Source organism: Schistocerca cancellata, unplaced genomic scaffold, assembly GCF_023864275.1.
Source record: "Schistocerca cancellata isolate TAMUIC-IGC-003103 unplaced genomic scaffold, iqSchCanc2.1 HiC_scaffold_812, whole genome shotgun sequence".
NCBI classification, from domain to species: Eukaryota; Metazoa; Arthropoda; class Insecta; order Orthoptera; family Acrididae; genus Schistocerca; species Schistocerca cancellata.
Genome location: NW_026046823.1, coordinates 30,915 through 42,463, shown reverse-complemented (window position 1 = coordinate 42,463; position 11,549 = coordinate 30,915). Strand labels below are relative to the sequence as shown.

Here is an 11,549-nt window from a genome sequence, read left to right as displayed (position 1 = left end):
GCTGCCTTCACAAGGAGTGCTGCCTTCGCAAGGAGTGCTGCCTTCCAAGAAGTGCTGCCTTCGCAAGGAGTGCTGCCTTCACAAGAAGTGCTGCCTTTGCACGGAGTGTTGCCTTCAAAAGGAGTGCTGCCTTCGCAAGGAGTGCTGCGTTCGCAAGGAGTGCTGTCTTCGCACGGAGTGCTGCCTTTGCACAGAGTGCTCCCTTCGCAAGGAGTGCTGCCTTCGCACAGAGTGCTGCCTCGCAAGGAGTACTGCTTCCGCAAGGAGTGCTGCCTTTGCTAGGAGTGCTGCATTTGCTAGGAGTGCTGCCTTCGCTAGGAGTGCTGCCTTCGCTAGGATTGGTGCCTTCGCTAGGAGTACTGCCTTCGCTAGGAGTGCTGCATTCACAGGGAGTGCTGCCTTCGCAAGGAGTGGTGCCTTCGCACGGAATGCTGCCTTCGCTAGAAATGCTGCCTTCGCATGTAGTGCTGCCTTCGCTAGGAGTGCTGCCTTCGCTGGGAGTGCTGCCTTTGCAGGGAGTGCTGCCTTCGCAAAGAGTGGTGCCTACGGACGTTGTGCAGCCTTCGCACAGACTGCTAATTTTGCACAGAGTGCTGCCTTCGCACGGAGTGCAGCCATTGCATGTTGTGCTGCCTTTGCACAGAGTGCTGCCTTCGCAAGGGTGCTGCCTTCACAAGGAGTGCTGCCTTTCCAAGGAGTGCTGCCTTCGCAAGGAGTGCTGCTTTCCATGAAGTGCTGCCTTCGTAAGGAGTGCTGCCTTCACAAGGAGTGCTGCCTTTGCATGGAGTGTTGCCTTCACAAGGAGTGCTGTCTTCGCAAGGAGTGCTCCCTTCGCAAGGAGTGCTCCCTTCGCAAGGAGAGCTGCCTTCGCACGGAGTGCTGCCAAGCACAGAGTGCTGTTTTTGCAAGGAGTGCTGCCTTCGCACAGAGTTCTGATTCGCAGGGAGTGCTGCTTCCGCAAGGAGTGCTGCCTTCGCTAGGAGTGCTGCCTTTGCAGGGAGTGCTGCCTTCGCTAGGAGTGCTGCCTTCGCTAGGATTGTTGCCTTCGCTAGGGGTGCTGCCTTCGCTAGAAATGCTGCCTTCGCACGTAGTGCTGCCTTCGCACGGAGTGTTGCCTTTGTACAGATTGCTGCCTTCGCAAGGAGTGCTGCCTTCGCAAGGAGTGCTGCCTTGGCAAGGAGTGCTGCCTTCGCAAGGAGTGCTGCCCTCGCAAGGAGTGCTGCCTTCGCTAGGAGTGCTGCCTTCACTAGGAGTGCTGCCTTCGCAGGGGGTGCTGTCTTGGTAAGGGGTGGTGCCTTCGCAAGGAAGGATGCCTTCGCAAGGAGGGATGCCTTCGCAGGGAGTGCTGCCTTCGCAAGGGGTGGTGCCTTCGCAAGTAGTGCTGCTTTTGCAGGGAGTACTGCCTTTGCAAGGAGTGCTGCATTGCAAGGAGTGTTATCTTCGCAAGGAGTGTTGCCTTCGCAAGGAGTGCTGCCTTCGCAGGGAGTGCTGCCTTCGCAAGGAGTGCTGCCTTCGCAAGGAGTGCTGCCTTCGCAAGGAGTGTTGCCTTCGCAAGGAGTGCTGCCTTCGCAGGGACTGCTGCCTTCGCTAGGAGTGCTGCCTTTGCACAGAGTGCAGCCTTCGCAAGGAGTGCTGCCTTCGCAAGGAGTGCTGCCTTCGCAAGGAGTGCTGTCTTCGCAAGGGGGGCTACCTTCACAGGGAGTACTGCCTCTGCAAGGAGTGCTGCCTTCGCACGCACGTAGTGCTGCCATCGCACAGACTGCTAATTTTGCACAGAGTGCTTCCTTCGCACAGAGTGCAGCCTTCGCACGGAGTGCAGCCTTCGCAAGGAGTGCTGCCTTTGCAAGGATTGCTGCCTTTGCACGGAGTGCTGCCTTCACAAGGAGTGCTGCCTTCACAAGGAGTGCTGCCTTCGCAAGGAGTGCTGCCTTCGCAAGGAGTGCTGCCTTCGCAAGGAGTGCTGCCTTCGCAAGGAGTGCTGCTTTCGCAAGGAGTGCTCCCTTTCGCACGGAGTGTTCCCTTTGCACAGAGTGCTGCCTTCACAAGGAATGCTGCCTTCGCTATGAGTGCTGCCTTCGCTAGGAGTGCTGCCTTTGCAGGGAGTGCTGCCTTCGCAAGGGGTGTTGACTTTCTGCAGAGTGCTGCATTCGCTAGGTGTGCTGCATTCGCTAGGTGTGCTGCCTTCACACGTAGTGCTGCCTTCGCACGTAGTGCTGCCATCGCACGAAGTGCTGCTTTTACACGGAGTGCTGCCTTTGCACAGAGTGCTGCGTTCGCAAGGAGTGCTGCCTTCGCACGGAGTGCTGCCTTCGCAAGGAGTGCTGCCTTCGCAGGAGTGCTCCCTTCGCAAAGAGGGCTGCCTTCCCAAGGAGGGCTGCCATCGCAGGGAGTGCTGCCTTCGCAAGGGGTGGTGCCTTCGCAAGTAGTGCTGCCTTCGCAGGGAGTACTGCCTTTGCAAGGAGGGCTGCCTTCCAGGGAGTGCTGCTTTCGAAAGGAGTGATGCCTTCGCAAGGAGTGCTGCCTTCGCAAGGACTGCTGCCTCCGCAAGGAGTGCTGCCTTCGCAAGGAGGGCTGCTTTCGCAAGGAGGGCTGCCTTCGCAGGGAGTGCTGCCTTTGCCGGGAGTGCTGCTTTCGCAAGGAGTGGTGCCTACGCACGTAGTGCTGCCTTCGCACAGACTGCTAATTTTGCGCAGAGTGCTGCCTTTGCACAGAGTTCAGCTTTCGCACGTAGTGCTGCCTTTGCACAGACTGCTGCCTTCGCAATGAGTGCTGCCTTCACAAGGAGTGCTGCCTTCGCAAGGAGTGCTGCCTTCCAAGAAGTGGTGCCTTCGCAAAGAGTGCTGCCTTCACAAGGAGCGCTGTCTTTGCACGGAGTGTTGCCTTCACAAGGAGAGCTGCCTTCGCAAGGAGTACTGCGTTCGCAAAGAGTGCTGTCTTCACACGGAGTGCTGCGTTTGCACAGAGTGCTCCCTTCGCAAGGAGTGCTGCCTTCGCAGGGAGTGCTGCCTTTGCAGGGAGTGCTGCCTTCGCAAGGAGTGGTTCCTATGCACGTAGTGCAGCCTTCGCAGAGACTGCTAATTTTGCACAGAGTGCTGCCTTCGCACGAATTGCAGCCTCTGCATGTTGTGCTGCCTTTGCACAGAGTGCTGCCTTCGCAAGGAGTGCTGCCTTCGCAAGGAGTGCTGCCTTTGCAAGGAGTGCTGCCTTCGCAAGGAGTGCTGCTTTCCAAGAAGTGCTGCCTTCGCAAGGAGTACTGCCTTCACAAGGAGTGCTGCCTTTGCACGGAGTGTTGCCTTCACAAGGAGTGCTCCCTTCTCAAGGATTGCTCCCTTCGCAAGGAGTGCTCCCTTCGCAAGGAGTGCTCCCTTCGCAAGGAGTGCTCCCTTCGCAAGGAGTGCTGCCTTCGCAAGGAGTGCTGCCTTCGCAAGGAGTGCTGCCTTTGCACAGAGTGCTGCCTTCGCAAGGAGTGCTGCCTTTGCACAGAGTGCTGCCTTCGCAAGGAGTGCTGCCTTTGCAAGGAGTGCTGCCTTCACACAGAGTTCTTATTCGCAGGGAGTGCTGCTTCCCCAAGGAGTGCTGCCTTCGCTAGGAGTGCTGCCCTTGCAGGGAGTGCTGCTTTTGAAAGAAATGCTGCCTTCGCTAGATGTGCTGCCTTCGCTAGGATTGTTGCCTTCGCTAGAAATGCTGCCTTCGCACGTAGTGCTGCCTTCGCAAGGAGTGTTGCCTTTGTACAGATTGCTGCCTTCGCAAGGAGTGCTGCCTTCGCAAGGAGTGCTGCCTTCGCAGGGAGTGCTGCCTTCGAAAGGAGTGCTGCCTTCGCAAGGAGTGCTGCCTTCGCAAGGAGTGCTGCCTTCGCAAGGAGTGCTGCCCTCGCAAGGAGTGCTGCCTTCGCTAGGAGTGCTGCCTTCACTAGCAGTGCTGCCTTCGCAGTGGGTGCTGCCTTCGCAAGGGGTGGTGCGTCGCAAGGAGGGATGCCTTTGCAAGGAGGGCTGCCTTCGCAGGGAGTGCTGCCTTCGCAGGGGTGGTGCCTTCGCAAGTAGTGGTGCTTTTGCAGGGAGTACTGCCTTTGCAAGGAGTTGTGCCTTGCAAGGAGAGCTTCCTTCGCAAGGAGTGCTGCCTTCGCAAGGAGTGCTGCATTCGCAAGGAGTCCTGCCTTCGCAAGGAGTGCTACCTTCGCAAGGACTGCTGCCTTCGCTAGGAGTGCTGCCTTTGCACAGAGTTCTGCCTTCGCAAGGAGTGCTGCCTTCGCGTGGAATACTGCCTTCGCAAGGACTGCTGCCTTCGCAAGGAGTGCTGCCTTCGCAAGGAGGACAACCTTCACAGGGAGTGCTGCCTTCGCAAGGAGTGCTGCCTTCGCAAGGAGTGCTGCCTTCACAAGGAGTGCTGCCTTCGCAAGGAGTGCTGCCTTCGCAAGGAGTGTTGCCTTCGCAAGGAGTGCTGCCTTTGCATGGAGTGCTGCCTTCTCAAGGAGTGCTGCCTTCGCAAGGAGTGCTGCCTTCGCAAGGAGTGCTGCCTTCGCAAGGAGTGCTGCCTTCGCAAGGAGTGCTCCCTTTCGCACGGAGTGCTGCCTTTGCACAGAGTGCTGCCTTCGCAAGGAGTGCTGCCTTTGCACAGTGTACTGCCTTCGCAAGGAGTGCAGCTTTCGCTCGGAGTGCAGCCTTCGCTAGGATTGCTGCCTTCGCAGGGAGTGCTGCCTTCGCTAGGATTGCTGCCTTCGCACAGAGTGCTGCCTTCGCAAGGAGTGCTGCCTTCGCAAGGAGTGCTGCCTTCGCAAGGAGTGCTGCCTTCGCAACGAGTGCTGCCTTCGCTAGGAGTGCTGCCTTCGCTAGGGGTGCTGCCTTCGCTACGAGTGCTGACTTCGCTAGGAGTGCTGCCTTTGCTAGGAGTGCTGCCTTTGCATGGAGTGCTGGCTTCGCACGGAGTGCAGCCTTCGCACGGAGTGCTGCCTTTGCTTAGAGTACTTGCTTCGCAAGGAGTGCTGCCTTTGCAAGGAGTGCTGCCTTCGCATGGAGTGCTGCCCTTCCAAGGAGTGCTGCCTTGGCACGGAGTGCAGCTTTCGCTACGAGTGCTGACTTCGCAATGAGTGCTGCCTTCGCAAGGGGTGGTGCCTACGCACGGAGTGCTGCCTTTGCTCAGAATGCTGCGTTTGCACAGAGTGCTGCCTTCGCAAGGAGTGGTGCCTTCGCAAGGAGTGCTGCCTTAGCACAGAGTGCTTCCTTTGCAAGGAGTGCTGCCTTCGCACAGAGTGCAGCCTTCGCAGTGAGTGCTGCCTGCGTAGTGAGTGCATCCTTCGCTAGTAGTGCTGCCTTCGCAAGGAAAGCTGCCTTTGCACAGAGTGCTGCCTTCACAAGGTATGGTGCCTCCGCACAGAGTGCTGCCTTCACACTGAGTGCAGCCTTCGCACAGAGTGCTGCCTTCGCAAGGAGTGCTGCCTTCGCAAGGAGTGCTGCCTTTGCACAGAGTTCTGCCTTCGCAAGGAGTGCTGCCTTCGCGCGGAATAGTGCCTTCGCAAGGACTGCTGCCTTCGCAAGGAGTGCTGCCTTCGCAAGGAGGACAACCTTCACAGGGAGTGCTGCCTTCGCAAGGAGTGCTGCCTTCGCAAGGAGTGCTGCCTTCGCAAGGAGTGCTGCCTTCGCAAGGAGTGCGGCCTTCGCAAGGAGTGTTGCCTTTGCAAGGAGTGCTGCCTTTGCATGGAGTGCTGCCTTCTCAAGGAGTGCTGCCTTCGCAAGGAGTGCTGCCTTCGCAAGGAGTGCTGCCTTCGCAAGGAGTGCTGCCTTCGCAAGGAGTGCTCCCTTTCGCATGGAGTGCTGCCTTTGCACAGAGTGCTGCCTTCGCAAGGAGTGCTGCCTTTGCACAGTGTACTGCCTTCGCAAGGAGTGCAGCTTTCGCTCGGAGTGCAGCCTTCGCTAGGATTGCTGCCTTCGCAGAGAGTGCTGCCTTCGCTAGGATTGCTGCCTTTGCACAGAGTGCTGCCTTCGCAAGGAGTGCTGCCTTCGCAAGGAGTGCTGCCTTCGCAATGAGTGCTGCCTTCGCAAGGGGTGGTGCCTACGCACGGAGTGCTGCCTTTGCTCAGAATGCTGCGTTTGCACAGAGTGCTGCCTTCGCAAGGAGTGGTGCCTTCGCAAGGAGTGCTGCCTTAGCACAGAGTGCTTCCTTTGCAAGGAGTGCTGCCTTCGCACGGAGTGCAGCCTTCGCAGTGAGTGCTGCCTGCGTAGTGAGTGCATCCTTCGCTAGTAGTGCTGCCTTCGCAAGGAAAGCTGCCTTTGCACAGAGTGCTGCCTTCACAAGGTATGGTGCCTCCGCACAGAGTGCTGCCTTCACACTGAGTGCAGCCTTCGCACAGAGTGCTGCCTTCGCAAGGAGTGCTGCCTTCGCAAGGAGTGCTGCCTTTGCACAGAGTGCTGCCTTCGCAACGAGTGCCGCCTTCGCAAGGAATGCTGCATTCGCAAGGAGTGCTCCCTTCACACGGAGTGCTGCCTTTGCACTGAGTCCTGCCATGGCAAGGAGTGCTGCCTTTGCACAGAGTGCTGCCTTCACACGGAGTGCTGCCTTTGCACAGACTGCTGTCTTCGTAAGGAGCGCCGCCTTCGCACGGAGTGCTGCCTTCACTAGGAGTGCTGCCTTACCTGGGAGTGCTGCCTTGGCTAGGAGTGCTGCCTTCGCAAGGAGTGCTGCCTTCGCTAGGAGTGCTGCCTTCGCAAGCAGTGCTGCCTTCGCAAGGAGTGCTGCCTTTACAAGGAGTGCTGCCTTCGCTAGGAGTGCTGCCTTCACAAGGAGGGCTGCCTTCACAAGGAGGGCTGCCTTCGCAGATAGTGCTGCCTTTGCAAGGGGTATTGCCTTCGCAAGTAGTACTGCTTTCGCACGGAGTACTGCCTTTGCAAGGAGTGCTGCCTTCCAAGGAGTGCTCCCTTCGCAAGGAGTGCTGGCTTCATAAGGAGTGCTGCCTTCGCAAGGAGTGCTGCGTTCACTAGGAGTGCTGCCTTCACAGGGAGTGCCGCCTTCGCAAGGGATGGTGCCTACACACGGGGTGCTGCCTTTGCAAGGAGTGTTCCTTCGCAAGGAGTGCTGCCTTCCCAAGGAGTGCTGCCTTCGCAAGGAGTGCTGCCTTCACAAGGAGTGCTGCCTTCGCAAGGAAGACTACCTTCGCAGGGAGTGCTGCCTTTCCAGGGAGTGCTGCCTTCGCAAGGAGTGGTGCCTACAAACGTAGTGCTGCCTTCGCACAGAGTGCTAATTTTGCACAGAGTTTTGCCTTCGCACGGAGTGCCGCCTTCGCACGTAGTGCTGTCCTTACACAGAGTGCTAACTTCGCAAGGAGTGCTGCCTTCTCAAGGACTAATGCCTACGCAAGGAGTACTGCCGTCGAAGGAGTGTTCCCTTCACAAGGAGTGCTGCCTTTGCGCGGAGTGCTGCCTTTGCACAGAGTGCTGCCTTCGCAAGGAGGGCTGCCTTCGCAGTGATTGCTGCCTTCACAGGGAGTGCTGCCTTCACAAGGAGTGGTGCCTTCGCAAGGAGTGCTGCGTTCGCTAGGAGAGCTGCCTTCACAGGGAGTGCTGCCTTCGCAAGGGATGGTGCCTACGCACGGAGTGCTGCCTTCGCACGGAGTGCTTCCTTCACAAGGAATGCTGCCTTCGCTATGAGTGCTGCCTTCGCTAGGAGTGCTGCCTATGCAGGGAGTGCTGCCTTCGCAAGGGGTGGTGCCTTTGCGCAGAGTGCTGCCTTCGCTAGGTGTGCTGCCTTCGCTAGGTGTGCTGCCTTCGCACGGAGTGCTGCCTTCGCACGGAGTGCTTCCTTCACAAGGAATGCTGCCTTCGCTATGAGTGCTGCCTTTGCACGGAGTGCTGCCTTTGCACAGAGTGCTGCCTTCGCAAGGAGTGCTGCCTTCCCATGGAGTGCTGCCTTCGAAATGAGTGCTGCCATCGCAGGAGTGCTCCCTTCGCAAAGAGGGCTGCCTTCGCAAGGATTGCTGCCGTCACAGGGAGTGCTGCCTTCGCAAGGGGTGGTGCCTTCGCAAGTAGTGCTGCCTTCGCAAGTAGTGCTGCCTTCGCAGGGAGTACTGCCTTTGCTAGGAGAGCTGCCGTCCAGGGAGTGCTGCTTTCGCAAATAGTGCTGCCTTCGCAAGGAGTGCTGCCTTCGCAAGGAGGGCTGCCTTCGCAAGGAGGGCTGGCTTCGCAGGGAGTGCTGCCTTTGCTGGGAGTGCTGCCTTTGCAAGGAGAGGTGACTACCCACGTAGTGCTGCCTTCGCACAGACTGCTAATATTGCACAGAGTGCTGCCTTTGCACGGAGTGTAGCTTTCGCACGTAGTGCTGCCTTTCCAAAGAGTGCTGCCTTCGCAAGTAGTGCTGCCTTTGCAAGGAATGCTGCCTTTGCAAGGAGTGCTGCCTTCCAAGAAGTGCTGCGTTTGCAAGGAGTGCTGCCTTCACAAGGTGTGTTGCCTTTGCATGGAGTGTTGCCTTCACAAGGAGTGCTGCCTTCGCAAGCAGTGCAGCCTTTGCATGTTGTGCTGCCTTTGCACAGAGTGCTGCCTTCGCAAGGAGTGCTGCCTTCGCAAGGAGTGCTGCCTTCGCAAGGAGTGCTGCCTTTGCAAGGAGTGCTGCCTTCGCAAGGAGTGCTGCTTTCCAATAAGTGCTGCCTTCGCAAGGAGTGCTGCCGTCGCAAGGAGTGCTGCCTTAGCAAGGAGTGCTCCCTTCGCAAGGAGTGCTCCTTTCGCAAGGAGTGCTGCCTTCGCACGGAGTGCTGCCTTTGCACAGAGTGCTGCCTTTGCACAGAGTGCTGCCTTTGCACAGAGTGCTGCCTTTGCAAGGAGTGCTGCCTTTGCAAGGAGTGCTGCCTTTGCACAGAGTTCTGATTCGCAGGGAGTGCTGCTTCCCCAAGGAGTGCTGCCTTCACTAGGAGTGCTGCCTTTGCAGGGAGTGCTGCATTTGCAAGAAGTGCTGCCTTCGCTAGAAGTGCTGCCTTCGCTAGGATTGTTGCCTACGCTAGAAATGCTGCCTTCGCACGTAGTGCTGCCTTCGCACGGAGTGTTGCCTTTGTACAGATTGCTGCCTTCGCAAGGAGTGCTGCCTTTGCAAGGAGTGCTGCCTTCGCAAGGAGTGCTGCCTTCGCAAGGAGTGCTGCCTTCGCAACGAGTGCTGCCCTCGCAAGGAGTACTGCCTTCGCTAGGAGTGCTGCCTTCACTAGCAGTGCTGCCTTCGCAGGGGGTGCTGCCTTCGCAAGGGGTGGTGCTTTGCAAGGAGGGATGCCTTCGCAAGGAGGGCTGCCTTCGCAGGGAGTGCTGCCTTCGCAAGGGGTGGTGCCTTCGCAAGTAGTGCTGCTTTTGCAGGGAGTACTGCCTTTGCAAGGAGTGCTCCCTTGCAAGGAGAGCTTCCTTCGCAAGGAGTGCTGCCTTCGCAAGGAGTGCTGCCTTCGCAAGGAGTGCTGCCTTCGCAAGGAGTGCTGCCTTCGCAAGGAGTGCTACCTTCGCAAGGACTGCTGCCTTCGCTAGGAGTGCTGCCTTTGCACAGAGTTCTGCCTTCGCAAGGAGTGCTGCCTTCGCCCGGAGTGCTGCCTTCGCAAGGACTGCTGCCTTCGCAAGGAGTGCTGCCTTCGCAAGGAGAGCTACCTTCACAGGGAGTGCTGCCTTCGCAAGGAGTGCTGCCTTCGCAAGGAGTGTTGCCTTCGCAAGGAGTGCTGCCTTTGCATGGAGTGCTGCCTTCACAAGGAGTGCTGCCTTCGCAAGGAGTGCTGCCTTCGCAAGGAGTGCTGCCTTCGCAAGGAGTGCTGCCTTCGCAAGGAGTGCTGCCTTCGCAAGGAGTGCTCCCTTTCGCACGGAGTGCTGCCTTTGCACAGAGTGCTGCCTTCGCAAGGAGTGCTGCCTTTGCACAGTGTACTGCCTTCGCAAGGAGTGCAGCTTCCGCACGGTGTGCAGCCTTCGCTAGGATTGCTGCCTTCACAGGGAGTGCTGCCTTCGCTAGGATTGCTGCCTTCGCAAGGAGTGCTGCCTTCCCAACGAGTGCTGCCTTCGCTAGGATTGCTGCCTTCGCTAGGAGTGCTGCCTTTGCTAGGAGTGCTGCCTTTGCTAGGAGTGCTGCCTTTGCACGGAGTGCTGGCTTCGCTAGGAGTGCTGCCTTCTCTAGGAGTGCTGCCTTTGCTAGGAGTGCTGCCTTTGCACGGAGTGCTGGCTTCGCACGGAGTGCTGCCTTTGCAAGGAGTGCTGCCTTCGCAAGGAGTGCTGCCTTCACAAGGAGTGCTGCCTTTGCGCAGTGTACTGCCTTCGCAAGGACTGCAGCTTTCGCACGGTGTGCAGCCTTCGCTAGTATTGCTGCCTTCACAGGGAGTGCTGCCTTCGCTAGGATTGCTGCCTTCGCAAGGAGTGCTGCCTTCACAACGAGTGCTGCCTTCGCTAGTAGTGCTGCCTTCGCTAGGAGTGCTGCCTTCACTAGGAGTGCTGCCTTTGCACGGAGTGCTGGCTTCGCTAGGAGTGCTGCCTTCGCTAGGAGTGCTGCCTTTGCTAGGAGTGCTGCCTTTGAACGGAGTGCTGGCTTCGCACGGAGTGCTGCCTTCGCAAGGAGTGCTGCCTTCGCAAGGAGTGCTGCCTTCGCAAGGAGTGCTGCCTTCACAAGGAGTGCTGCCTTCGCAAGCAGTGCAGCCTTTGCATGTTGTGCTGCCTTTGCACAGAGTGCTGCCTTCGCAAGGAGTACTGCCTTCGCAAGGAGTGCTGCCTTTGCAAGGAGTGCTGCCTTCGCAAGGAGTGCTGCTTTCCAAGAAGTGCTGCCTTCGCAAGGAGTGCTGCCTTCGCAAGGAGTGCTGCCTTAGCAAGGAGTGCTCCCTTCGCAAGGAGTGCTCCTTTCGCAAGGAGTGCTGCCTTCGCACGGAGTGCTGCCTTTGCACAGAGTGCTGCCTCTGCACAGAGTGCTGCCTTTGCAAGGAGTGCTGCCTTTGCAAGGAGTGCTGCCTTCGCACAGAGTTCTGATTTGCAGGGATTGCTGCTTCACCAAGGAGTGCTGCCTTCGCTAGGAGTGCTGCCTTCGCAAGGAGTGCTGCCTTCGCAAGAAGTGCTGCCTTCGCAAGGAGTGCTACCTTCGCAAGGACTGCTGCCTTCGCTAGGAGTGCTGCCTTTGCACAGAGTTCTGCCTTCGCAAGGATTGCTGCCTTCGCCCGGAGTGCTGCCTTCGCAAGGAGGGCTGCCTTCGCAGGGAGTGCTGCCTTCGCAAGGGGTGGTGCCATCACAAGTAGTGCTGCTTTTGCAGGGAGTACTGCCTTTGCAAGGAGTGCTCCCTTGCAAGGAGAGCCTCCTTCGCAAGGAGTGCTGCCTTCGCAAGGAGTGCTGCCTTCGCTAGGAGTGCTGCCTTCGCAAGAAGTGCTGCCTTCGCAAGGAGTGCTACCTTCGCAAGGACTGCTGCCTTCGCTAGGAGTGCTGCCTTTGCACAGAGTTCTGCCTTCGCAAGGAGTGCTGCCTTCGCCCGGAGTGCTGCCTTCGCAAGGACTGCTGCCTTCGCAAGGACTGCTGCCTTCGCAAGGAGTGCTGCCTTCGCAAGGAGGGCTACCTTCACAGGGAGTGCTGCCTTCACAA

At 58.4% G+C, this 11,549-nt stretch overlaps 1 protein-coding gene across 1 annotated transcript; it reads left to right on the top strand.

Annotated features, from left to right (window-relative positions):
* Nucleotides 1-5,079: 5,079 nt before the first annotated feature.
* LOC126143497 (uncharacterized) lies at nt 5,080-5,910 on the top strand. Its single transcript, XM_049915415.1, has one exon. The coding sequence runs from the start codon at nt 5,080-5,082 to the stop codon at nt 5,908-5,910; it is 831 nt and encodes a 276-aa protein (XP_049771372.1).
* Nucleotides 5,911-11,549: the final 5,639 nt, after the last annotated feature.